Source organism: Bombina bombina, chromosome 4, assembly GCF_027579735.1.
Source record: "Bombina bombina isolate aBomBom1 chromosome 4, aBomBom1.pri, whole genome shotgun sequence".
In the NCBI taxonomy this organism is placed as follows: domain Eukaryota; kingdom Metazoa; phylum Chordata; class Amphibia; order Anura; family Bombinatoridae; genus Bombina; species Bombina bombina.
In genome coordinates, this window is record NC_069502.1 from 390,555,444 (window position 1) to 390,581,554 (window position 26,111).

At 37.8% G+C, this 26,111-nt stretch overlaps 1 protein-coding gene across 1 annotated transcript in view; it reads left to right on the plus strand.

Moving 5' to 3' along the window:
• The window catches only part of USP13 (ubiquitin specific peptidase 13), a 342,814-nt gene that overhangs the window by 37,607 nt on the left and 279,096 nt on the right, over window positions 1–26,111 (plus strand). The window contains exon 2 of the mRNA XM_053710167.1: window positions 10,780–10,905. Coding sequence (XP_053566142.1) covers window positions 10,780–10,905 — 126 coding nt within the window. The remainder of the gene's footprint in view (window positions 1–10,779; window positions 10,906–26,111) is intronic.

Consider the following 26,111-nt stretch of genomic DNA (forward strand, 5'->3'; position numbering starts at 1 on the left):
AATAATAAAGGATTTTTTGCAGAATAGTCATTTTAGTAGCGTATATGCATTTGTAACACTGAGGGTTTTGTTTTATTAATTTAATAAATTTGACCATTTAACATGACTCTCTAGTTTGCTATCTAAGTGCAGAGAACAATTGTTTTTGTCACTATTGACCATCTTGCAATTTATAAAGACATTTAGGGCTAGATTACAAGGGGAGCGCTAATTTATCGCGCACCTGCAAACGGGCTTATTCATCGATTTACAGGTGCGAGATATATAACCAGCCATTACAAGTGATCTCTGGTTAACTTTCCAAATGTCCCCCAATTATCCCCAAAATATAGTGGTGTGTTTTGTTTTGCTAAAAAATAAAATAAAAAATAAGCCTCTGAAGTAAAAAAAAAATAACTGCTAAAAGCAGTTATAAGGGGTTAAAAGTGGCAGGTGTGGGGTGTTGGGAAAAAAAACGACACTGAAAAGAGCCTTTATATTGCGGTCTATGGGGATTGTGTTATTTCAAAACTCTCTCTCTCTCTCTCTCTCTCTCTCTCTCTCTCTCTCTCTCTATCTATATATGTGTATGTATATATGTGTATATATATATATATATATATATATATGTGTATATATATATATATATATATATATATATATATATATATATACCATAATTTTTAGAGGTGAAACTGGGACCAGGACCACCTTGTGCGGTGCCAGTGGGGGCATAGTCAGGGGCGTTGTTAGGATGCGTGGCGATTTTCCAAAAAAACTCACAAATGCATCATTTAATCTCTTTAAAAATAGGCTCTGACTGGAATAGAATGTATCAATAAGTGGCACTAGATCATTCAGTTATATGAAAGTAGTTAGGGTTGGTAAAATCAGAAGTTAAAGCAGAAACTACTCAGAGATGGTGAGGATATGGCTATGCAAATTAGTATTTCTACATATATAGAGGAACTATATTATATTGAATATTTATACATCATTATTTTATTATTATACTTTATTTATGCTGCGGAATATGTTGGCGCTGTCCATGGATACAATTCATTTAAATAAAACAATACAAGACTTGTCAGAGACTGGACAACATTTACAAACACATACAGGAGGGATTGAGGGCCCTATTCCCGTGGGAACTTACAATCTAGAAGGGTAGGAGGTTGAGAAACAGGAGGTGAGGACTGCAAGATTGAGAAAGATGTTAATACAGAGTTAGATGAGGGAAATGTTAGGTAAGTGAAATTAATTTATTATTGAGTTGGGTGGTAGGCTTCCCTGAACAGAAAAGTCTTCAGGGAACATTTAAAGGAAGACAGATTAGGGCAAAGCCTAACAGCACAAGGAAAAGTGTTCCAGAGGGTAGGTGCTGCACGACAGAAGTCCTGCTGTCTAGCATGAGAGGAGGTGATAGTTGTGGATGCAAGGAGCAGGTCATTGTTGGATCTTAGTGGACGGGCTGGAATATACTTGTGTATTAGAGAGGATAGGTAGAGGGGAGCAGAGTTGGTGAGAGCTTTGTATGTAAGGGTGAGAATTTTGAATTTAATTCTGCTGTGAATGGGGAGCCAATGAAGGGACTCGCAGAGAGGTGCAGCAGATACAGATCGACGGGAAAGGTGGATCAGCCTGGCAGAGGCATTTAGGATGGATTGAAGGGTGGAGAGGCGGGAAAGAGGAAGGCCAGCGAGTAGGTTATTGCAGTAGTCAAGTCGGGAGATAACAAGGGAGTGGATTATTTGCTTTGTGGTGTCAGCGCTCACAAAAGGGCAAAATTTGGAAATATTGCGTAGATGGTTGCAGCAGGATGTAGAAAGCGATTGGATATGGGGGACGAAGGATAGATTTGAGTCAAGTGTGACTCAGAGGCAGCGGACTTGGGGCGATGTGGAAATGGTGATGCCGTCAACAGGGATAGAGAAGTCAGAAGTCGGTGTAGAGCTTGAGGGGGGGATAAGAAGGAGCTCAGTCTTGGAAATGTTAATCTTTAGGTGGTGAGAGGCCATCCAGGAAGAAATACCAGATAAGCAGTCGCTGACATGGGAAAGGACAGAGGGAGAGAGAGCAGGGGTGGAGAGGTAGATCTGGGTGTCATCAGCATAGAGGTGATATTTGAAGCCATAATTGTTGATAAGTTTACCCAGCGAAGAAGTATAGATGGAGAAGAGTAGAGGACCCAGAACAGATCCTTGAGGTACTCCAACAGAAAGAGGCATAGGAGAGGAGGAGTCGCCAGCAAATGACGCAGAAAAAGACCTGTGAGAAAGATAGAAGTGAATCCAGGAAAGAGCAGTGTCACACAGGCCAAAAGAGCTAAGGGTCTGTAGGAGGAGGGGGTGGTCAACTGTGTCGAAGGCAGCTGAGAGGTCGAGTAAGATGAGTATAGAGTAGTGGCCAATATTTTTTGCAGAGAGAAGATAGTTTGTAACCTTGGTAAGGGCAGTCTCAGTTGAGTGTTTTGGGCGGAATCCGGATTGCAGTGGGTCAAGCAAGGAGTTGGCGGACAGGAAATGGGTTAGGCGATTGTAAACTAGTTTTTCAAGGAGTTTTGATGTTAGTGGAAGCAGTGATATGGGGCGGTAGCTTTCAGGAGAATTAGGGTCGAGGGATGTTTTTTTGAGTATGGGAGTGACTTTTGCGTGTTTGAAAGAAGATGGGAATGAGCCGGTAGAGAGAGAGCGGTTGAAGATGTGGGTAAGAGCAGGAGTGAGGGTGAAGATAGGGAGGGTATTAGATGGGAAGGGATAGGGTCGAGTGAGCAGGTAGTGAGGTGTGAGGAAGAAAGTAAGGAAGAAACTTCATTCTCAGTGGCTGGATGGAAGATACAGAGGGTGGCAGAGGGAGTAATTGGGCCTGTTGTTGGAATATTGCAGGTTGGTATTGGGATGTTGCTTCAGATAGTACGTGTTTTGTTTAAAAAGTAGTCTGCCAGGGCTTGAGCACTAAAGACAGCCGGGGTGGTGGAGCAGGTGGGTAGAGGAGAGAGTTAAAGGTGGAAAAGAGTTGTTTAGGGTTTGAGGAAAGAGTAGATATGAGAGAAGAGAAGTAGGTTTGCTTGGCTAAGTGAAGGGCAGAAGTGTATGAACGAAGAATAAACTTATAGTGTATGAAATCAGGTTCAGAGTGAGTTTTCCTCCAGACATGCTCAGCAGTACGGGAGCATTTTTGCAAATAGCGTGTTTGCTGAGCATGCCAGGGCTGTAACTGACGGGTGGTGCTTTGCACAGCTGGGGAGGGGCAAGTGTGTCTAATGCAGAGGAGAGAGTTTTGTTATAGTGGGCTGTAGCGAGAGCGCAGGTTATAGTGGAAGTGTAGGGGAGGAGATTTTGAATGATTTTTTAAAATTGGAGCGGGTCCACAGCATGTGTATTTCTGCAGGGGCTGGATTGTAGAAGTGGGTTTTGCTATTGCATTAATATTATAGGTGACCAGGTGATGGTCTGAAATGGGAAAAGGGCGACAGGTGGTGTCAGATATAGAGCAGAGGTAGGAAAATACCAGGTCGAGTGTCCATCACGGTGAGTTGGGAGTCGGGTGGATTTTTCATGTTGGCATCTGTGTTCGCAGTGTTAATTATCATTAGTATATCCAATGCAACAGCATGGTGCACATAAGGAGACACATACAGGCCCTGCAATTGTACAGGGATGGAGGTAGGTACTGTGATATGGAAGCATTAAACTGCTGGTCTGTGTTCATGACCAGATTTTAGTAATAAAACTGAATGAAAAGTCACTAGTTGAAGAGCAGGGGCAGAATTATCATTGATGGGAGGCTACTGCTTGACCAGTCTGGGGCATAACTTAAGAAACCCTAGTCCTCATAGCAAAATGTAAAAAACTGAGCTCCTCTTTTACACCCTTCCCTTTTATTTTGTACCCATTTAAAAGAGTAGTTATTTGATCTGTCGCACTTGAATGCTTCAAAATCTCTATTAAACCTCTCTGCATCTGCTGTATAATAGAGAGAGAAGTGAAAAATATGTCTTATGCTGCTCCCTAGAGCTTTGGGAGGGATAACAACTACATTCCTCACATCCTAATCGATAAGCCTATAGTAACTAGAAGCATTAGTGGTTAATGGTTGTGGTTGAGAGGTCAGCACTAGTCTAGTGATGTGAGGTTAGAGTAGAAGCAGTAGTTAGTGAATTATAACTATTCACGTAGTATTCATGGTAAGCACTTACCCAAACAGTGAAAAGATTAGGATTTCACCATTTATTGATGGGAGTTGGAGACTGTACCAGTAAAATATGAGAGTCTAGTTTTAGGAAATTAAGTCACGTAATTGTAACACCCGTAAATAAATACCAGTACTGGATAATACTACACCAAGATCCCAGATGGTTGCATTTATTATTTACCTCCTAGTTTCAATGGGTCAGTCCTTATGACACTATGACCCAAATGAGTGATACTCACTTACTGTTTGTGGCACAGTGATGATTGCTGATTCTGATTCGCCAATTTCTTGAACTGATTATGCTCACTCTGAGGGGAGGCATGGTGGGGAGGCATGGTAGTGTATATGGGAGGTAGCTTGGATATTCCTGGTCTTATTCGCTCCTGTTCTGCCCTGTGTGCCTTGGTGGCACGGTTATGATTAACTCTTTCCTGGTCCTGCTTTGCTTCCATTACTGACTCTCTTCGTGTCCTGGTTCAGTCTTTTCTTCCATTTTTCCCCCCACAATTATTACCAGTTCCTTATAGCCCGGTTCTGCCCTGCACTGTCACTGCTGCTGTCAGTGTTTTGTCAAATGATACCTTAAATTCTTCTCACCACAGCGCGTTTTTGGATTGGATGAATAAAGCTATTTGGGCGTGTCACTGAGTGTGGCTTCCAATTGGAGGGTCCTTCCAATTCATTTTGAGTTTAGAGGGGGCATACGGGGACGTACACAGTATAGCATTTCTTGATAATATCTCCCATGTCAGCTATGCTAGCCAATTGCAATCACTGGCCGGGACAGAATGAACAACTGGGTGGGACACTGGGACAGTGCCTCCAAACAGGGACAAACCCAGTCAAACTGGGATTTCTGGTAAAAATAAATAAATATATATGTATGCTTATATACATGTATGTTAATGTGTATATACACATAAATATATATGTATATATTCATATGTTTTTATATTTGCTGCGCAACTTACCCCCTTCGCTGCACTAGTTCTCATGCTGTGTCTCATGGCATGAGAACGAAGCTCCCATTTGAGCCTATGGAAGCGTGCTTTCATGGCCTCAATGCTTCCGTGCAATGCAAACACGAGGTCATGTTCGCATTGCACCTCACTCATTTGAGCACAAATATTGATTTAGCCTAAGCAATATTTTGTGCTCAACTTGTAATCTGGCCCTTACTAGGTATAAAATATCTAACTATACAATTATTACATACATTTAAAATGAAATAAAATTGATTTCCCAGAGGGATGGCTTAACCAATTTTGACAATGTATCTGTTTTTTACCCCTGTCTGAAATTACTCCATATAGCAAAAATATTAAAATAAAAAATAAACATAAATTTGTGTACCAAAAGTCATCCTATATAGAATTTCACAAGATACCACCCATTTTTACATTCTCCCAGGTCCCATGTTTATTTGTATATTTATTTTGTTTTATTACTTCAGACAAACCTTAATTTATGAGCTCTAACATCACAAAAAATTATGCTAGCGGTTACTGCCAGGTTATCAGTGTTACTATGGAGATCACTTTACAGCTATAAGGACAATTATTTGAATCGTTAAACATGTCTCTTTCAAAAGCGGGGTGATATGTTACTATGGTGAGGGCGTAATAAAAACCTCTAGAAAACTATTAGAGCCCCAAAAATAGAACTAAAGTTTTGACATATGTTTGTCATTGTTATTAAAATCAGCAGGCACAGGACCACTCCTTTAAAAGCGCAGGATAGCTGCTTTCAAATAAGGGGTCTCAAGTTTTCTTCAATGCTTTTCTTTGCAGTGCAGTGTATGTTCATGTAAATCAAACTCTAAAGGTAACTGTTTTTGCATCCTTAGTCGATTAATAACACACAGTAGGTATTTAGCACTATATGGGGTAGGTTAAAATATAAATTAAAATGTTAAGTTCATCTCGCTATATAAAAAATAATTGATTCATATTACAAAATAATATGCAGATGTAATGTTAATTGAACTAAATAAAGTACTTGATACTGAAAATGCAATTGTATCCAAGTAGATGATTCAAAGGTACGTCTTCAAAAGATACGCTGTGTTGGAAAGGTGCTGCTACTCCCAGGAAACCAGAGTGTTTTATCTCATCAAAAAGGAAATCTATAATGACAAAAGGACAGCCCCCCCCACCGATTCACTGCAAATGTTTAATACAAACAAAGGTTCCTGCTTGCATATGCACTTAATTGAAATGCACAGAAAAAGCAGCTCATCACAAAAAACGGAAGGCAATTGTGTACAAAACAATACTGTATCAGTAGGTCCAACTGCTCAGGGGGAGCTCCAATCGTCGGGGACTTGTTCTAGTAGTTTTACAGTGGAACTGTTATGCTGCTTTCTCCACTTGGCGGAACATAAAGACCTACTGATGTGGTTATTGCTTTGAAAATATTAATGTAAAGGTTTAGTTTCTATAAAGTACTTTACTTTCTATAAATGGCCCTGCCATGTTTGAAATTGTGTTCTATTTATCTATTTTTATTTGTGCAAATAAGGCTGTGTGGAAACCCTTTTAGATACTATTAGGTTCTATGCAGCTTTTTTGAACAGTCTTTTTTTATTGTCTGTTTTTTATATGTCGCTAATTGCCCTTAGCAGTATGGGCAGTGCCCATTAAATTATAGAAACTCTGTGGAATTTAGAAAACCATACATTTTTAGAGTTAAATTACAGGGTCAAAATAAATTCTAAAAGTATACTGCAAAGTTTTTTTAACTAGACATAATTAAATATTTCTCTTGTTAAGTGTATCCAGTCCACGGATCATCCATTACTTGTGGGATATTCTCCTTCCCAACAGGAAGTTGCAAGAGGATCACCCACAGCAGAGCTGCTATATAGCTCCTCCCCTCACTGCCATATCCAGTCATTCTCTTGCAACTCTCAACTAAGATGGAGTTCGTAAGAGGACTGTGCTGTTTTATACTTAGTTTATTTCTTCAATCAAAAGTTTGTTATTTTTAAATGGTACCGGAGTGTACTGTTTATCTCAGGCAGTATTTAGAAGAAGAATCTGCCTGCGTTTTCTATGATCTTAGCAGAAGTAACTAAGATCCTTTGCTGTGCTCACATATTCTGAGGAGTGAGGTAACTTCAGAGGGGGAATAGCGTGCAGGTTTTCCTGCAATAAGGTATGTGTGCCTAGTTTTTTCCACATGGCTGGCTTGAATTTTGCCTAGAAACAGTTCCCTGAGACTTCCCACTGTTGTAATATGAGTGGGAGGGGCCTATTTTGGCGTTTTTTTGCACAGCAAAAATTACAGACACAGACATCCAGCTTCTTCCTGCATGATCCAGGACTTCTCTGAAGGGCTCAAAAGGCTTCAAAAGTCGTATTGAGGGAGGTAAAAAGCCACAGTAGAGCTGTGGCAGTTGTTGTGACTGTTTAAAAAAAGGTTTTTGTCATTTGTTATTCCGTTTTTGGTATTAAGGGGTTAATCATCCATTTGCAAGTGGGTGCAATGCTCTGCTAACTTATTACATACACTGTAAACATTTCGTTAGTGTAACTGCATTTTTTCACTGTTATTCCAAAACTTCTAAATGCTTGCCGTGTCCTTCATTCCATTCCACGCCCGTCAGTGGCTCAGTGCATGGAAGTAATCGGCTTAATGGTAGCGGCAATGGACATAGTGCCATTTGCGCGCCTGCATCTCAGACCACTGCAATTATGCATGCTAAGTCAGTGGAATGGGGATTACTCAGATTTGTCCCCTCTACTAAATCTGGATCAAGAGACCAGAGATTCTCTTCTCTGGTGGCTTTATCGGGTCCATCTGTCCAAGGGTATGACCTTTCGCAGGCCAGATTGGATGATTGTAACAACAGATGCCAGCCTTCTAGGTTGGGGCGCAGTCTGGAACTCCCTGAAGGCTCAGGGATCGTGGACTCAGGAGGAGAAACTCCTCCCAATAAATATTCTGGAGTTAAGAGCAATATTCAATGCTCTTCTAGCTTGGCCTCAGTTAGCAACACCTAGCATCAACCATCAAGGGGGAACCAGGAGTTCCCTAGCGATGTTAGAAGTCTCAAAGATAATTCGCTGTGCAGAGTCTCACTCTTGCCACCTGTCAGCGATCCACATCCCAGGCGTAGAGAACTGGGAGGCGGATTTTCTAAGTCATCAGACTTTTCATCCGGGGGAGTTGGAACTCCATCCGGAGGTGTTTGCTCAACTGGTCCATCGTTGGGGCAAACCAGAACTGGATCTCATGGCGTCTCGCCAGAACGCCAAGCTTCCTTGTTACGGATCCAGGTCCAGGGACCCGGGAGCAACGCTGATAGATGCTCTAGCAGCTCCTTGGTTCTTCAACCTGGCCTATGTGTTTCCACCATTTCCTCTGCTCCCTCGACTGATTGCCAAAATCAAACAGGACAGAGCATCGGTGATTCTGATAGCGCCTGCGTGGCCACGCAGGACCTGGTATGCAGACCTAGTGGACATGTCATCTCTTCCACCATGGACTCTGCCTCTGAGGCAGGACCTTCTAATACAAGGTCCTTTCAATCATCCAAATCTAATTTCTCTGAGACTGACTGCATGGAGATTGAACGCTTGATTCTATCAAGGCGTGGCTTCTCCGAGTCAGTCATTGATACCTTAATACAGGCTCGGAAGCCTGTCACCAGGAAAATCTACCATAAGATATGACGTAAATATCTTTATTGGTGTGAATCCAAGAGTTACTCATGGAGTAAGGTTAGGATTCCTAGGATATTGTCCTTTCTCCAAGAGGGTTTGGACAAAGGCTTATCAGCTAGTTCTTTAAAAGGACAGATCTCTGCTCTGTCTATTCTTTTGCACAAGCGTCTGGCAGAAGTTCCAGACGTCCAGGCATTTTGTCAGGCTTTGGGTAGGATTAAGCCTGTGTTTAAAACTGTTGCTCCCCCGTGGAGCTTAAACTTGGTTCTTAAAGTTCTTCAGGGAGTTCCGTTTGAACCCCTTAATTCCATTGATATTAAACTTTTATCTTGGAAAGTTCTGTTTTTGATGGCTATTTCCTCGTCTTGAAGAGTCTCTGAGTTATCTGCCTTACATTGTGATTCTCCTTATCTGATTTTTCATTCAGACAAGGTAGTTCTGCGTACCAAACCTGGGTTTTTACCTAAGGTGGTTTCTAACAGGAATATCAATCAAGAGATTGTTGTTCCATCATTGTGTCCTAATCCTTCTTCAAAGAAGGAACGTCTTTTGCATAATCTGGACGTAGTCCGTGCATTGAAGTTTTACTTACAGGCTACTAAAGATTTTTGTCAAACATCTGCCCTGTTTGTCGTTTACTCTGGACAGAGGAGAGGTCAAAAAGCTTCGGCAACCTCTTTCTCCTTTTGGCTTCGGAGCATAATACGCTTAGCCTATGAGACTGCTGGACAGCAGCCCCCTGAAAGGATTACAGCTCATTCTACTAGAGCTGTGGCTTCCACCTGGGCCTTTAAAAATGAGGCCTCTGTTGAACAGATTTGCAAGGCTGCGACTTGGTCTTCGCTTCACACCTTTTCAAAATTTTACAAATTTGACACTTTTGCTTCTTCGGAGGCTGTTTTTGGGAGAAAGGTTCTACAGGCAGTGGTTCCTTCCGTTTAAGTTCCTGCCTTGTCCCTCCCATCATCCGTGTACTTTAGCTTTGGTATTGGTATCCCACAATTAATGGATGATCCGTGGACTGGATACACTTAACAAGAGAAAACATAATTTATGCTTACCTGATTAAATTTATTTCTCTTGTAGTGTATCCAGTCCACGGCCCGCCCTGTCCTTTTAAGGCAGGTCTACATTTTAATTAAACTACAGTCACCACTGCACCCTATGGTTTCTCCTTTCTCGTCTTGTTTCGGTCAAATGACTGGATATGGCAGTGAGGGGAGGAGCTATATAGCAGCTCTGCTGTGGGTGATCCTCTTGCAACTTCCTGTTGGGAAGGAGAATATCCCACAAGTAATGGATGATCCGTGGACTGGATACACTACAAGAGAAATAAATTTATCAGATAAGCATAAATTATATTTTAAAATGAGTCTTACTGACTAGTGATTTAAATTGATTTGTTTTAAATCAAATATTCCTTGGTTTTTAAATACTATGTCCCTTTAACATGTGAATTGAACATATGGAAGAACTTTATCATTGACAAAAGCTATGCAAACCACCAGATAATCCCACTCGAAACATGAAAAAATGTTTTTAATAAGTCCGATGTGTGGAATTTTAAAATTCCTCTAACAAACTGCCTGAAAGTGTTTTCTGACTACTTGAAGTATAAAATAAATTGTAATACTTTTAAAATGTCCCCTTACAAGGTATAATTAACGTTTGTGCCACAAATGTATTTGAATTATATTTGAATTAAATCATAGGGTTATTGCAGGGATTTTCAATGTTTTTAATTATCTGAAAACCTCATGGGATGGAGCCCAATATTTCAGTCATGGTAAATTATACATTTAATAAATCCATGTATTGTATGTCACCAGTCCAATGTATTTTGCAGTACTAATAGTTATCCAATTTTGTTCATTTTCCATTTCTTTAGTTTCTTGGTGTTTGTGTTTTTTTGTTTTGAATTTTTTTTTTTTTCCCTTAGGAATCAGAAGGAGGCCTGTATGTTTGTATGAGCACATTCTTGGGATTTGGAAGGGAACATGTAGAACGGCATTACAGAAAAACAGGACAGTGTGTTTACATGCACCTGAAGCGCCACATTAGACCAGTAAGTATTCTATAGGCCAAATATGTATTTATCTTCCAGTGTAGAGGTAGTGATAATGTTACATTTAATTTAGGAAAAGATCTGATTTGTTATCTACAGTCACAATGAAGTAGAAGAGTTTTTATTTAACAAAGTAGACGTTTATAAAGCATCAGTCTATTTCTTTTTGTAATGTGTACTTGATCTGTATTCTCTGCTGGGCTGCTGCTTATATAAAGTCATAATTAGACATTCATGATTCAGAACATACAATTTAAAACAACTTTCACATTTACTTCTATTTAATTGTCTTGCTTCTCTTGGTATCCTTTGCTGAAAGGTTTATCTTGGTAAGGTCAGGAGCAGCAAAGAACCTAGGTTCTAGCTGCTGATGGGTGGCTGCATATATATATAAAAAAAAAAAAAAAAATATATATATATATATATATATATATATATATATATATATATATACCGATTGTCATTGGCTCACCCATGTGTTCAGTTAGAAACCAGTAGTGCATTTCTGCTCCTTCAACAAATAATACCAAAATAATGAAACAAAGTTAATAATAGAAGTAAGCTGTTTATGTATGTTCTTCCTAAATTCTGAAAAAAACAAAACAATTTTGGGTTTAATTTCTCTTTAAATGCCAGCAGGGTTACTTTTGTATTAAAAGCCAGCATATTTATTTTTCTTATTACCTGTGGGCTTTCAAGAATAAGGCTTCTGTGGAACAAATTTGCAAAGCTTCAACTTGGTCTTCTCTTCACATTTTTATGAAGTTTTATCATTTTGATCTTCTGAGACTGCTTTTGGCAGGAAAGTTCTTTAGGCCGCAGGGTCTGGTCAATGATGTGCCTGCTTTTTTAGTATTGTGGACTCCACAGCTTGGGTACTAGACCCCCCCCCCCCCCAGGTAATGGCTTGTGGGACCTGCCCTATTGTTTCTACTTGTTGGCAACAGCTCTAGCTTGCACCTCGTTTACCCTTCTTTGTCCTTTTCTTGGCTGTAGTTAGACTGAGTATGCAAGGAAATGGGAGGCATTGAAAGCTCTTGGTATATTGGGTATTTTTGCCTTCTCCTAGTGCAGCCTCAGAAAAGGCAAACACATAAAAATGATAAAACTTTGCAAAAGTGTGAACAGAAGACCAAGCTGCAGCATTGCAAATTTGTTCCATAGAAGGCTCATTCTTGACAGCCAACAGGTAATGGCTTGTGGACTCTCACCACCATGAAATAAATGCGTTTATCAGGTAAGCATTGCTGTTGTTGTGTTTTTTTCTTTTAACAAATACCAATAACATAGCCCGCCCTGTTGCCCAGGTTGGCATTTTAAATAAGGGAATACCCAATACCCATGAAGACTGTTTTATACAGAAAACTGAAGCTTAATTTGTAACTATAATACATTATGCAGATATGGATAATGTGTTTTATCTGTTAATTAAATCAGATATTGCTGGTAAAGAAACAGCTTGTATTATTGTACAAGTGCTGCAAATACACTCAGTTCTATGAACACAGTTAGACTTTCAGTAGTTAGGTTTAAAAATACAAAAAGATCCTTAGAATAGTGCAGCTAGCTAACCTAATAGATCTAGTATGACCTTTGATCAAGTTTGCTCTGTATTAAAGGGATACTGTATTTTATAATTGTTTATCCCTTAAAGTGTTTCCAATGGTATGTTAAATCAAGAGTATTAAATGAGTGTGAAATTGCTCTTTTAGGTTCATGTTTTGTAAAGGAAATTGCTGTTTTCATTTATTTTGAAAACAGCCCATTTAAAAGGATTGAGCTTGCAGAAGAAGACATTCTTTTTTTCTCTTTAAAGGAACTTTAAACCCAAAAATGTTATTTTATGATTCAGATAGAGAATACAATTTTAAACAACATTCCAATTTACTTCTATTACCTAATTTGCTGCAATCTTTAGATATCCTTTGTTAAAGAAATACCAATGTACATTGGTGAGCCAATCACATGAGTCATCTATGTGCAGCCACCTATCAGAAGCTACTGAGCCTATCTAGATATGCTTTTCAGCAAAGATTATCAAGAGAATGAAGCAAATTAGATAATAGATGTGAATTAGAAAGTTGTTTAAAATGGTATTCTCTATCTGAATCATGAAAGAAAAAAATTGGGTTTAATGTCCCTTTAAACACAGAAAGATCTTGTTGTTTTTATCTCTGTGTCTATGTTTTTAAACCCTGCAAAAGAAAACAGCAGAGCAAAGTAAATTTGATAGTATCAGCAAATTGAAAAGTCTCTTAAAACCGAATGCTTTTTCTGAACCATAAACATTTTAATTTTGACTTATGTCCCTTTAACAAATTCTTCAGGTCTGAAGCAATACTGATCAGGTTAATTACATTTTTACTGATATTTTTGATGAGTAATAATAATCATATAAAACGAGATATTCACCACTAAATCAATTTCTTCACGCTTGAAGTAGTATCATATTATCATTACTAGAGGGTTGAAGTACCTCCTAGAAGTCTGAGGGTGTCGAACCCCCTTTCACTAGATGTGAGGAAGTAAGTTTTGAATCCACTTTCCACATTAAACAAACACATTGAACAGGTAGAATACAGTGAAAGTAAGACCACATGGAATCCTTGCTTAACTGTTTCAGGATAAAAGATAAAAGCAAATGGAGTGTCTAAAAACATACCATTATGCTTGAACATTTACATGATTCCAAAGGAAATTCATGATGTACAGTATATAACCAAGGTATTCAAATCTTTATGGCTATAAGTTTAATGACCGGTTATACCACCTGTCAGAAAAATCGATGCTGCTTTATCTGAGAAATCTTTACTCTTGAGAATCATGGATTCAGTAACCAAGCTGTCTATGCCAGCTCTTTTAGGTAATTTGAAAGAAATGGACCCTGATTAACAAAATTGTCAATGTTATATGTAAAACTAATGTCTTCCAAGAGAACTAGATTTGAGAGTGAAATTCTCTTGGGCCTTTGTAAGGCTCTGAAGTGTGATGGGTACCACGCCACTTTTACCTCTGGTGCTAGTAAGATGACCCCTGTGCATGCTGAAGAACTTTGACTTAGCGTGGCAGGCAGCTTGGGATGCACTGTTCACCCTCTATGAAGATGTGCTTGTAAGTGAAGTGCGCTATTTGTATCTGTTGGAAGCACATTTGCTGTTTCCTAGAAGCCAAAATGAATAGGAGGTGTCAAAAGGTTCCTTCCTCCACCTGTTCAGTGCTTGGTTATTTCATATGGAGACCCTAGCAATCTTGTTCCCAGTCTGCCGTTCTGGACTTGGCCCTGGCAAGTTTTCTGGCTTTTGTTACTTGTTTGTCCCTTAACTGTACTGCTACCTGAGGACTGATTTATTGGCTAAAGACCCTAGGAACTGTATCTTGGCTTTTGATTTTCCAATCCTACTTTTACCAGATCCAAATAACAAATTATTTTGTGCCCCTTTAATTCTTGCTCATATTATAAACTGTATGTCAGGTCTAGGCAAATCCAGAGAGCACCGCTCCTCCTGAATTTTCCCTTCTGACTCATTACTTTTAATATTATTCTATGTTCACCGATATACAAGAACTCAAATCTGCTTCCTAAGAAGTATGTTCCTACTTTCACTTGCTTCTAAATGTTTAATAAATTCACTAACACCTACAGTAGATAGCAGCCTTATGTTTGACCATGTTGGCTTCCATTTTACATCTGAAAATGTGTCTAAGCCAGTAGCCTCAAACTTACTTGCCTTGTGAAAACCTTCACTCATTTAAAAATACAATAGTGCATTGCTACTCCTGAGCCTACCCAGGTATGCTTCTCAACAAATGATATAAAGTAAATCTGATAATAGAAGTAAATTGAAAAGGCTTTTAAAATGACATAGTACCATGAAAGTTTAATTTTGACACTTTTATCATTTTAACTATGTCTCACTTGCATAATACCCCACTCTCCTACTTTTACACTCTCCTTCAACAGTGTGTCAGATACTCTGTTTAAGAATTATTGTGCTGAGGATTTAGGCAAATTTAAAGGCCAATTGTAAGAAAAATGATGTCTGAAGTTCAGGTTCTTTTTATTTTAAATGGGTTAAATAACCTGCTCTGAGGTAGGAGACTAACTTCTGTTTACCCTGTGGTACCAAAATACCGGAAATAAACCAGCTCCATAGGATCTGTTGCAGTCATACACTAACTTTCCATCGACAAGCAGATTCTTGGCCAGTTCTAGGACCACCTGTCAGAGTTTCATATTATAAACCACTTCTAATCCTATGTTACCTTATCTACTAAGGCTAGCATACACAGGACGAATAGTATCTTTATTTGTTTATATCTAGCTCAGTGTAATTGCTGGTTATCAGAGTTACAAATCATGTTTCTAAACAAATTCTTAGTCTAAGCTATAAATAGTAATGGTGGTAAATTTGCAAGCAATGCATTTATGGCTATTATGTTTGTTTTCTAAAATGACATTTAAAAAATATTGACCCACATATACATGATTCTTTATTTTTTTTTCTGTGGGCATTGGGACAGCCCATGAAGCTAGTGATAATTCATGACTAATGGGTTAGTTTCAAGCTACTACTTGGATACATGAAGAAACTTTAAACAGACACTTTTTTTAAAGTCCTCTTTCCACCCATGTTCATATCCCTCCAGTTTCTGCTTAAAGAGGTCTACTTCTTTGCAGTCTTTTTCCTTCCTACTGGATCATCATATCTGCTGTATATATCTCAGACAACTCTGTGTTCTATCCAATTAACTACAAGTTCCCAAATGTGACTGTCCAGGGTTAATTTGTTCACTACATAACCACAGGGTACAGAATAGTCACATATTTCCCATAGTTCTATATCTTGAGTTCTGGGACTGAATTCTAGGCATATGATGAGTTCTTCCCACTGGAATGTCTCTTCCAGCTCTCAACACTTTGATCAGTTGGATATTTATCCTTATGCTACTGGGTTTAAAAGCTTTTCATATTACATAGCCAGCAGAACATCGAATATTGTTTGCCTTCCAGAACCATTTTTCAGTTGGAAAATTTACAGTGTGTATCTTTCATCTAGACACCAGAGGGAGAGCTTATATTCTACCTTCCCTTCCAGACTTTAGTTTTCTTTGCCTGGTACCTAACAATTATTGAGCTCTTCTCTGGTTTTCTGATATGCTGTACAACTTTGTATCTCCACATTGAAAGCCTTCCTTACACAAAACACTAAACCAAGTTTCTGACGCATTGCTGTTTCATCCCATTGTTTGGTGTGGTCCTTTTGTAATTAACAATCTTCCCTATGTCATCTTGCAGTGACAGCCCTAAAGTAGGCTCAGGAGCAGCAATGCAGTACTGGAAGCTTGCTGGTGATTGGTGTTTAGGTCCTAGCAGTGCACTGCTGCAGAACTTGAACTTAAATTTTTATGCAAGTCATAGTGCAAAGTGCAATAATAAAATTATCTAATACAGAGTATTTTCTTTTTGGATTTTTACGTCCATTTAAATTCAGTAAATAAATAGTAACTGCATTAAAAATGTCAAGTTTAAATGGATAGTGTACTGTACTTGTTTTCCCCTTTAATTTGGTCCCAATAATGCATTTTACCTGCTGTGTATTACATTATTTACAAATAACACAATCTTTGTCATTCAAATAACTAACTGCTTTAGCCAGTTAAAACCACCACCTGCACCAAAAATGTAATTACTAGAATATTGGCTGAAGAAAAGCTATGTAAACAAAATGCATCACAAGAAATGGACTGCACTCTTAAACTGGACCGGGTGGACAGCCCATGCCACTACAAAACTCACAGCCCTGAGTACTCACCAGCACTCGTACAGCTCCCAGCAACTCATGCAGTTAACCCCAGACCAGCTTGTATGCAAAGCCCATAGAGAAAATTACAAAACAAAATTATTAACATAACATATAGAAAGTCTGGCAGTGTCTTGCACACACACAGCTAGCATGTTTTTTTTTGTTTTTTTTTTTTAAAAAAAGCAAAATAGAAGAGTAATGTTTTATCTAGCTGTGTGCTTGCAGAAGTGTGTTTGACTTTTTACCTGGAGCAAAATTCCAGGGTAGGCAAATGACCCCCCCCCTGGACACCTATGCTTCTAACTGTATCAAATGATTGCACTCTTGCTACTAGGGTACTATTGTTGGAATAAAAGTATGTTTCCAATTTCTAGCTATGAGAATTTTTAAACCATTACTTACTATATTGAATAACTTTTTCTGTATTGTGGTAGACATGGGTCTACTGGGATAGGAATTATAAATAAGTTTGCAGTTTCCAAATTGGTTGGATTTTTGGCACTGCCACCGAATATGGGCCATATTTCTTATTGGACTGTTACATCTCCAGCATTACAATATAAAGAGAGAGTGATGTGAACTAGTATCACATCACGCCCTTAGGGGGCGCTTCCTTGTTATATGTGAACACAACAAAAATGAGATATCCTAGTAGATATCTCTTAAAACGTGATCATACAAAAATATACTAAAATATGATTACTGCAATAATCAGATGGCAATAACAAATTCAAATAATGTAATACATAAAATGTATGAATAAAAAGAAATTCAAATAAAACACAATCCCCAAAAAAACAATAAAATATAAAAGTCTATATATCCTTGGTGATCCAAACGTGGAGGCAGCACTCTGTCAAAGGATGGCAATCCTGGTATAGAAGATCTGAAAAAGAGTAGAACACAGAGGCGCCAACATGGCCTAATATCGCCAGTAGAATTGAGAACAGCAACACAGATGAGTAGGATACTCACAAACAAAAAGCACCCAGCTGGTGCATGTGTAGCAGGCTGAAACTTTGCAGTGGTCCAGCACACTGTGTCCTTAGCACAAAGGCGATTGGATATCCTCAGGAGGCCCAGATATCAAATACCTAGATGAGCAAGAGAAAACAAACCAACATGGCCAAATATCATCTGAGCAAGGATAATTGGACCCAGAGTGTTTAAACTTACAAGATAATCTGCACCTGAAGGTGCAAATTCAGCAAACTGGAACCATAGTATCGCCCAGTAGACTACTGCAAAGGCAATCCTCAGCAAAAACCAGGAACAGATATGTAGTTTTCACATAAAGTGATAAACCACACAGTAGCAAGTGTATAAAATATTAAAAACTTTATTAATACAGCGACACGTTTCTCAGCCTACTCAGGGCTGTTTCATCAGGCTATGAACAAACATTGTGATACACTTGCTATTTAACAGATAATCTCTAACAGAGGAAACTATTGTAATTGGTTGAACAATTAACAATTAACACACCACACCCATAGCACATCTCATTAGTGTGGTTGCTTAGTAACAGTTGTATACACATATGGGTCAAGTAATATCAAACATATATTAACTCATTCATATAAGACAATAAAAAAATGGCAACATATGTGAACTATAGTTAGCTCATAACATTCTAATAATCCCCATATTGGACATAAATCAAACTTCATTAAAAACATTTTTCAAAATAGTTAATAGCTAGAAAACAGCTAAAAAAACAACAACAAACAATAATGAAATAAATTTTATAAATTAAAATTGCATATTTTGTGCAAATAAAAAAAATAAAAAAATAAAAAATCATCATCTCCAGCATTGTTAATTTGAAAGTTTATACATTTTCTTTCTACGTGCTAGGGTTAAATACCATCTTTGTACAATTTTAAGATTTAGTTCTAAAAATTTACTAGAAATAGAAGATTTCTTTACAGTTTGGAATATATTGGTGGAGTCAATAAGAAAAATATCTACATTTAGTTCTGTACTCCATCTATCTATATAATATAGTACATAACCAGGAGTAACTTGTTGCGATAAAGAGTACACAATGGAAAGGGAATGTTCTAAGGGAAAAGTTTTCTGACGTAAAATTTCAAAGGCCATCAGTGGTCTCAACATGTTCTTCCTTTGTGGGTGAGTAATTGCATACGAAAAGCATTGATAATATAATAGCCAATTTGTAAAGACCATGAAACCTTTCTCCACCAATTCTACATTGCTGAAGAATTAATGTTAACCCCCTAAATGACAAATCATTAGTGTTCTAACATTAGAGCCTATAAACTGTGATAGTTAGACCTAGAATAAATTCTTTATTATTTACTAGAGGTGTTAGTGTTGAAAATTTAGAAGAAATATAAGGGTATTCCAATAATATTTTCTCTCAGACTAAAAAGCTTTCCTTCATAATTTGTGTGGCATTTCTCAAAATTGTGTCTCTGTCTTTGAGAGTCAATTATAACACACCTAGATGGGAGGTTTGGGCTATATCAAGTTCCAATTTCACCCAGATTTTACTTTTATAGTTTGTTAACCAGTCTATTATTCTTTGTACATATATAGCGTCTATATTTTAAGTAGATTTGGGACCCCAAGGCCCCCATTATTCATTGATTGGCACATAGTCTTTTTTTTTTTTATTTTTTTTTTAATTTTTTAAAACTTTATTTTTGAAAATTTTTCCACAGGTGAACTTAAACACTGCCACATAGCATTATACAATGGCTGTCATCATAAGGCAATAACAATGTGAGGTATAGCATAGTCTTTTCAAGATATCCAAGTCTGGATTAAGTCCATCAGATCTTATCCTGAGCCATGTGGAGTGGTCAAGCCCCCTGCATATTTAAAACGTTTAAGAAAACACAACTATACAAAACAATACAAAACATATTCACAAATAAATACTGGCAAACTGCATCAATGAGTCTAGGGGATGTTGCAGGATAATACCGTGCCAAGTATGGAAAAGTTATGCTCTGAGGCGCTAACTGCACTATATTGAAGTCTACTTTCATACTCCGGTAGGATTCTTCTTGCACTTATAGTGTTAGTGCGTAGTCAGGCCTTCCATAATAGGTATTAATGCTGCAAGACTGTAATTATGTCAATAGGCTGATGCAGTCGTGCCAACTAGTAACATAAAGCATAGAACAGAAACATAAAACAATCTAAGTACCTTTGATATGTGGATAAAGAAGTATTCAGGTTGCTGCATCGGCGGATGGATGTGCTCACAGTCCAAGGGTCTCCTCATGTAGCCACTAGGACTTATAGTGATTTAGTGATAGTCTTTTTTATTGATCTGAGCATTTCCCTTGTTCCAAATAAATTCAAAGATTTTATTTTGTAGGGATATCAAATATGTGTTTGATAAAGGAATCGCTAAAATCTGTAAGAGAGAGGACTCTCGGTAAGAGAGTAATTTTTAAAGGTATTTCTTTCATGTAATTAGCAAGAGTCCATGAGCTAGTGACGTATGGGATATACATTCCTACCAGGAGGGGCAAAGTTTCCCAAACCTCAAAATGCCTATAAATACACCCCTCACCACACCCACAAATCAGTTTTACAAACTTTGCCTCCTGTGGAGGTGGTGAAGTAAGTTTGTGCTAGATTCTACGTTGATATGCGCTCCGCAGCAGGTTGGAGCCCGGTTTTCCTCTCAGTGTGCAGTGAATGTCAGAGGGATGTGAAGAGAGTATTGCCTATTTGAATTCAATGATCTCCTTCTACGGGGTCTATTTAATAAGTTCTCTGTTATCGGTCGTAGAGATTCATCTCTTACCTCCCTTTTCAGATCGACGATATACTCTTATATATACCATTACCTCTACTGATTCTCGTTTCAGTACTGGTTTGGCTTTCTACTACATGTAGATGAGTGTCCTGGGGTAAGTAAGTCTTATTTTCTGTGACACTCTAAGCTATGGTTGGGCACTTTTATATAAAGTTCTAAATATATGTGTTTAAACATTTATTTGCCTTGATTCAGGATGTTCAACGTTCCTTATTTTCAGACATTCAGTTTCATATTTGGGATAATGCATATGAATAATTCAATTTTTTCTTACCTTAAAATTTGACTTTTTTTCCTGTGGGCTGTTAGGCTCGCGGGGGCTGAAAATGCTTCATTTTATTGCGTCATTCTTGGCGCGGATTTTCTTGGCGCAAAAATTTTCTTGTCATTTCCGGCGTCAAACGTGTCACCGGAAGTTGCGTCATTTTTTTGACTCTTTTGCGCCAAAAAATGTCGGCGTTACCGGATATTTTTAAAAAATTCGAGCCTCATTGTTGTCTCCTCAATATTTAAGTCTCATTATTTATTGCTTCTGGTTGCTAGAAGCTTGTTCATTGGCATTTTTTCCCATTCCTGAAACTGTCATTTAAGGAATTTGATCAATTTTGCTTTATATGTTGTTTTTTCTATTACATATTGCAAGATGTCTCAGATCGACTCTGAATCAGAAGCCACTTCTGGAAAAACGCTTAATTGAGTTTCAGTTCTACCAAAGCTAAGTTCATTTATTTTAAATGTTATAAATGTTTATCTTTAGCTATGGTTTGTAATAAATTATTATGTTATACTTTTACATGCGGAATCCATTAGTATTTATGCTTTATATATTTCCTTTCTTACAAGAAATATTTAGAAGATTTATAAGAAATATTTTTCTGATTCTATTTTAAAGGCTTTGTCTGACTTCGTGCCTTCTAATACAATTTTTAGGACTTTTTTCACTTCTTTTTTAATTATTGAAGTTTCAAATGACCAACAACATACTGATTTATCCTTCTCTGATGATGTTTTTTTCTCTTTCAGAAATTTTCTTCATCAGATATTGACACTAACAAATCTACTTTTTTATTATTTTTCTATTATTAAAGTACATTTGTTCTTTGTTGAAAAGGTGTTGATTATTTTGGATATTAAGGTAACTAGTTCTTTAAGACTAGCTGACATTATTTCTGCCTATTTATTTCTTCTGTGTTTTCAGAGGTTTTCTTTCCAATTCCCCATACTAGGGAATGGAATAGGCTGAGAATTTTCTTTTATTTCCTCTTCAAAGGTTTTAAACTATATTCTTTGCCAGCAGTTAAACTCAATTTGGAGGGTTCTCCAATTTATTGGGGCTATCTCTAATTCTACTAATTATGCTATTGTTTCTATAGCAAAATAGTATTTATTTTCCTTTAGATAGTTGTATCTTATTTATGGGAAATTATTTAGTTTCAGGTACTTTTCTTGGTCCTGTGATTTATTTGGATATTGAAATTGCTTCATTTTCTCTGTTTACTTTAAGATCAAGTATCAGATTATGATTTATTTTAGCATTGTTAAAGGGACAACATTTACTAGACTAGGTGCTGTTGCATTTGTCTTGTTGTTTTGCATTTATTGATTATGCAAGTCCACTGTATTGGCTGGTCCTTTAAACTGGACTATCATGCTAATAATTTCATTTGTGTCTTCATTTTATTGAATATGTTCGCAAATGAGGGTTAATCTATGTCTTTAGCTTTTTTAGCTAGAAGAATTTTGTGATTTAAAAAAAATCCATATTTCTTTTGTTCTAAGATAATCAATTATTTGTTTTATAATTGGATTAAATTCTTAACTGTTACTCTGGGCTTCAAGATTGAGTTCTAAGACTAAAACTTTAAGCTTATACTGGTTTGGTTGTTCTTATTAAGGAACAAATTCCTGAGTTCTTTCCCAAGTAACATGTCTATTGGAGTTCAAAATCAGCTCCCTAATCAGCTCGAAATCAACTCCCTAATATTGCGATGTACGTGCTGTATTCCAGCTTGGCTGGTAAGGGGCAGGTTAAGGCTTCTTTGAAATTTATTTTGTCCAAATTTCTTTGATTTTATTCCAGAAAGGCTAACACTTTCTTTAACTGTGTTTCTGTCCTATATATTTTGGGTACTGTTGAAGCATGGCTGGGCACCCATGGGGTTCAAACGCTGCTCAGACCTGGAATCTTCTGGGGTATTTCTTCCAGTTCCTTTTGAGGAACCGGGTTTTGGAGTTTTATTCAAACTATTTTGCCTTTTTATGGTAATTGATAGCATTATTTGTTTTCATTAGATACAATAAATGCATATTTTCATTTTTCTGTTTTCATTCAGATTATTTTCTGAGGATGCGGAATCTCATATGATTTACTTGCTCTTCAGGACATAGTTAGAGGATCTTTTTTTTTCAAAAGCTCTTGATTCCTCACACAAGGGTCACCTTTTTTAGGTTTCCAGATAGTTTGTGTCACTGTCCTTGTCTCTATCAGACAAGGGATAATTTTATTGGGTTCCGTCTATCGGTTCCTTTAGTCTCTATTATTTCCTTCAGTTGCTATATATGCATAGAAGTTTTAGGTCTTATGGCCACAGCATTGGATTCAATTCCCTTTGCTCATTTTCACTAGAAAGAACCTTTCCAGTCTTTTATAAGTGTTGTTTCTTCAAGAACATGGTTGGAGGATCAATTTACCAAAAAAGTTTGTTTGATTCCTCAGACAAGGGTAACCTTTTTAGGTTTCCTGATAGATTCAGTGTCCTTGATTCTGTCTCTGACGGACAAGAGGCGTCTGAAATTGGTTTCAGCTTGTCGAAACCTTCAGTCTCAATCTTTCCCTTCGGCAGCCTTATGCATGGAAATTCTAGGTCTTATGACTGCTGCATTGGACGCGATCCCCTTTGCTCGTTTTCACATGCGACCTCTTCAGCTCTGTATGCTGAACCAGTGGTGCAGGGATTATACAAAGATATCTCAATTAATATCTTTAAAACCGATTGTTTGACACTCTCTGACGTGGTGGACAGACCACCATAGTTTAGTTCAGGGGGCTTCTTTTGTTCTTCCAACCTAGACTGTGATCTCAACAGATGCAAGTCTGACAGGTTGGGGAGCTGTATGGGGTTTCTGACAGCACAAGGGGTTTGGGAATCTCAGGAGGCGAGATTACCAATCAACATTTTGGAACTCCATGCAATTTTCAGAGCTCTTCAGTCATGGCCTCTTCTAAAGAGAGAGTCGTTCATTTGTTTCCAGACGGACAATGTCACAACCGTGGCATTTGTCAATCATCAAGGAGGAACTCACAGTCCTCTGACTATGAAAGAAGTCTCTCAAATACTTGTATGGGCGGAATCCAGCTCCTGTCTAATTTCTGCGGTTCATATCCCAGGTATAGACAATTGGGAAGCGGATTATCTCAGTCGCCAAATGCTACATCAGGGCGAATGGTTTCTTCACCCAGAGGTATTTCTTCAGATTGTTCAAATATGGGGTCTTCCAGAAATAGGTCTGATGGCTTCTCATCTAAACAAGAAGCTTCCCAGGTATCTGTCTAGATCCAGGGATCCTCAGGCGGAAGCAGTGGATGCATTGTCACTTCCTTGGAAGTATCATCCTGCTTATATCTTTCTGCCTCTAGTTCTTTTTCTAAGATTCTAAAGGAGCGTTCGTTTATTCTGCTGGTGGCTCCAGCATGGCCTCTCAGGTTTTGGTATGAGGATCTTGTCCGGATGGCCACTTGCCAACCGTGGACTCTTCCGTTAAGACCAGACCTTCTATCGCAAGGTCCTTTTTTCCGTCAGGTTTCTCAAATCCTTAAATTTGAAGGTATGGAGATTGAACGCTTGATTCTCAGTCATAGAGGTTTCTCTGACTCTGTGATTAATACTATGTTACAGGCTCGTAAAACTGTATCTAGGAAGATATATTATCGAGTCTGGAAGATTTGCATTTCTTCGTGTTTTTCTCATCATTTTTTCTTGGCATTCTTTTAGAGTTCCTAGAATTTTACAGTTTCTTCAGGATGGTTTGGATAAGGTTTGTCTGCAAGTTCCTTGAAAGGTCAAATCTCTGCTCTTTCTGTTCTTTTTCACAGAAAGATTGCTAGTCTTCCTGATATTCATTGTTTTGTACAAGCTTTGGCTCGTATAAAACCTGTTATTAAGTCAATTTCTCCTCCTTGGAGTTTGAATTTGGTTCTGGGGGCTCTTCAAGCTCCTCCGTTTGAACCTATGCATTCGCTGGACATTCAATTACTTTCTTGGAAAGTTTTGTTTCTTTTGGCCATCTCTTCTGCTAGAAGAGTTTCTGAATTATCTGCTCTTTCTTGTGAGTCTCCTTTTCTGATTTTTCATCAGGATTAGGCGGTGTTGCGAACTTCTTTTAAATTTTTACCTAAGGTTGTGAATTCTAACAACATTAGTAGAGAAATTGTGGTTCCTTCATTGTGTCCTAATTCTAAGGAAAAGTCGTTGCATTCTTTGGCTGTAGTTAGAGCTTTGAAATATTATGTTGAAGCTACTAAGGATTTCCGAAAGACTTCTAGTCTATTTGTTATCTTTTCCGGTTCTAGGAAAGGTCAGAAGGCTTCTGCCATTTCTTTGGCATCTTGGTTAAAATCTTTGTTTCATCATGCCTATGTCGAGTCGGGTAAAACTCCGCCTCAAAGGATCACAGCTCATTCTACTAGGTCAGTTTCTACTTCCTGGGCATATAGGAATGAAGCTTCAGTTGATCAGATTTGCAAAGCAGCCACTTGGTCTTCTTTGCATACTTTTACTAAATTCTACCATTTTGATGTGTTTTCTTCTTCTGAAGCAGTTTTTGGTAGAAAAGTACTTCAGGCAGCTGTTTCAGTTTGATTCTTCTGCTTATAATTTCAGTTTTTTTCATTATAAGATTTAAACTTTATTTTGGGTGTGGATTTTTTTCAGCGGAATTGGCTGTCTTTATTTTATCCCTCCCTCTCTAGTGACTCTTGCGTGGAAGATCCACATCTTGGGTAGTCATTATCCCATACGTCACTAGCTCATGGACTCTTGCTAATTACATGAAAGAAAACATAATTTATGTAAGAACTTACCTGATAAATTCATTTCTTTCATATTAGCAAGAGTCCATGAGGCCCACCCTTTTTTGTGGTGGTTATGATTTTTTTGTATAAAGCACAATTATTCCAATTCCTTATTTTTTATGCTTTCACACTTTTTTCTTATCACCCCACTTCTTGGCTATACGTTAAACTGATTTGTGGGTGTGGTGAGGGGTGTATTTATAGGCATTTTGAGGTTTGGGAAACTTTGCCCCTCCTGGTAGGAATGTATATCCCATACGTCACTAGCTCATGGACTCTTGCTAATATGAAAGAAATGAATTTATCAGGTAAGTTCTTACATAAATTATGTTTTATCCTGCCCAGCCAAAATATTGGCTTTCTTCTCCAAGATGAAGATCAGCTATGAAAGAAGATTAGAGGGTTCTATAATTGGCGGAGAACATCTCCTCGGTTGTAGGGGCTAGAAAAATACTTAGTATTTTAGCAAGTGGTTTTGCCAATTGAAAGGGTAAATGTTTTTAAGTTGTTGTTCAACTATATCTGAAAGATT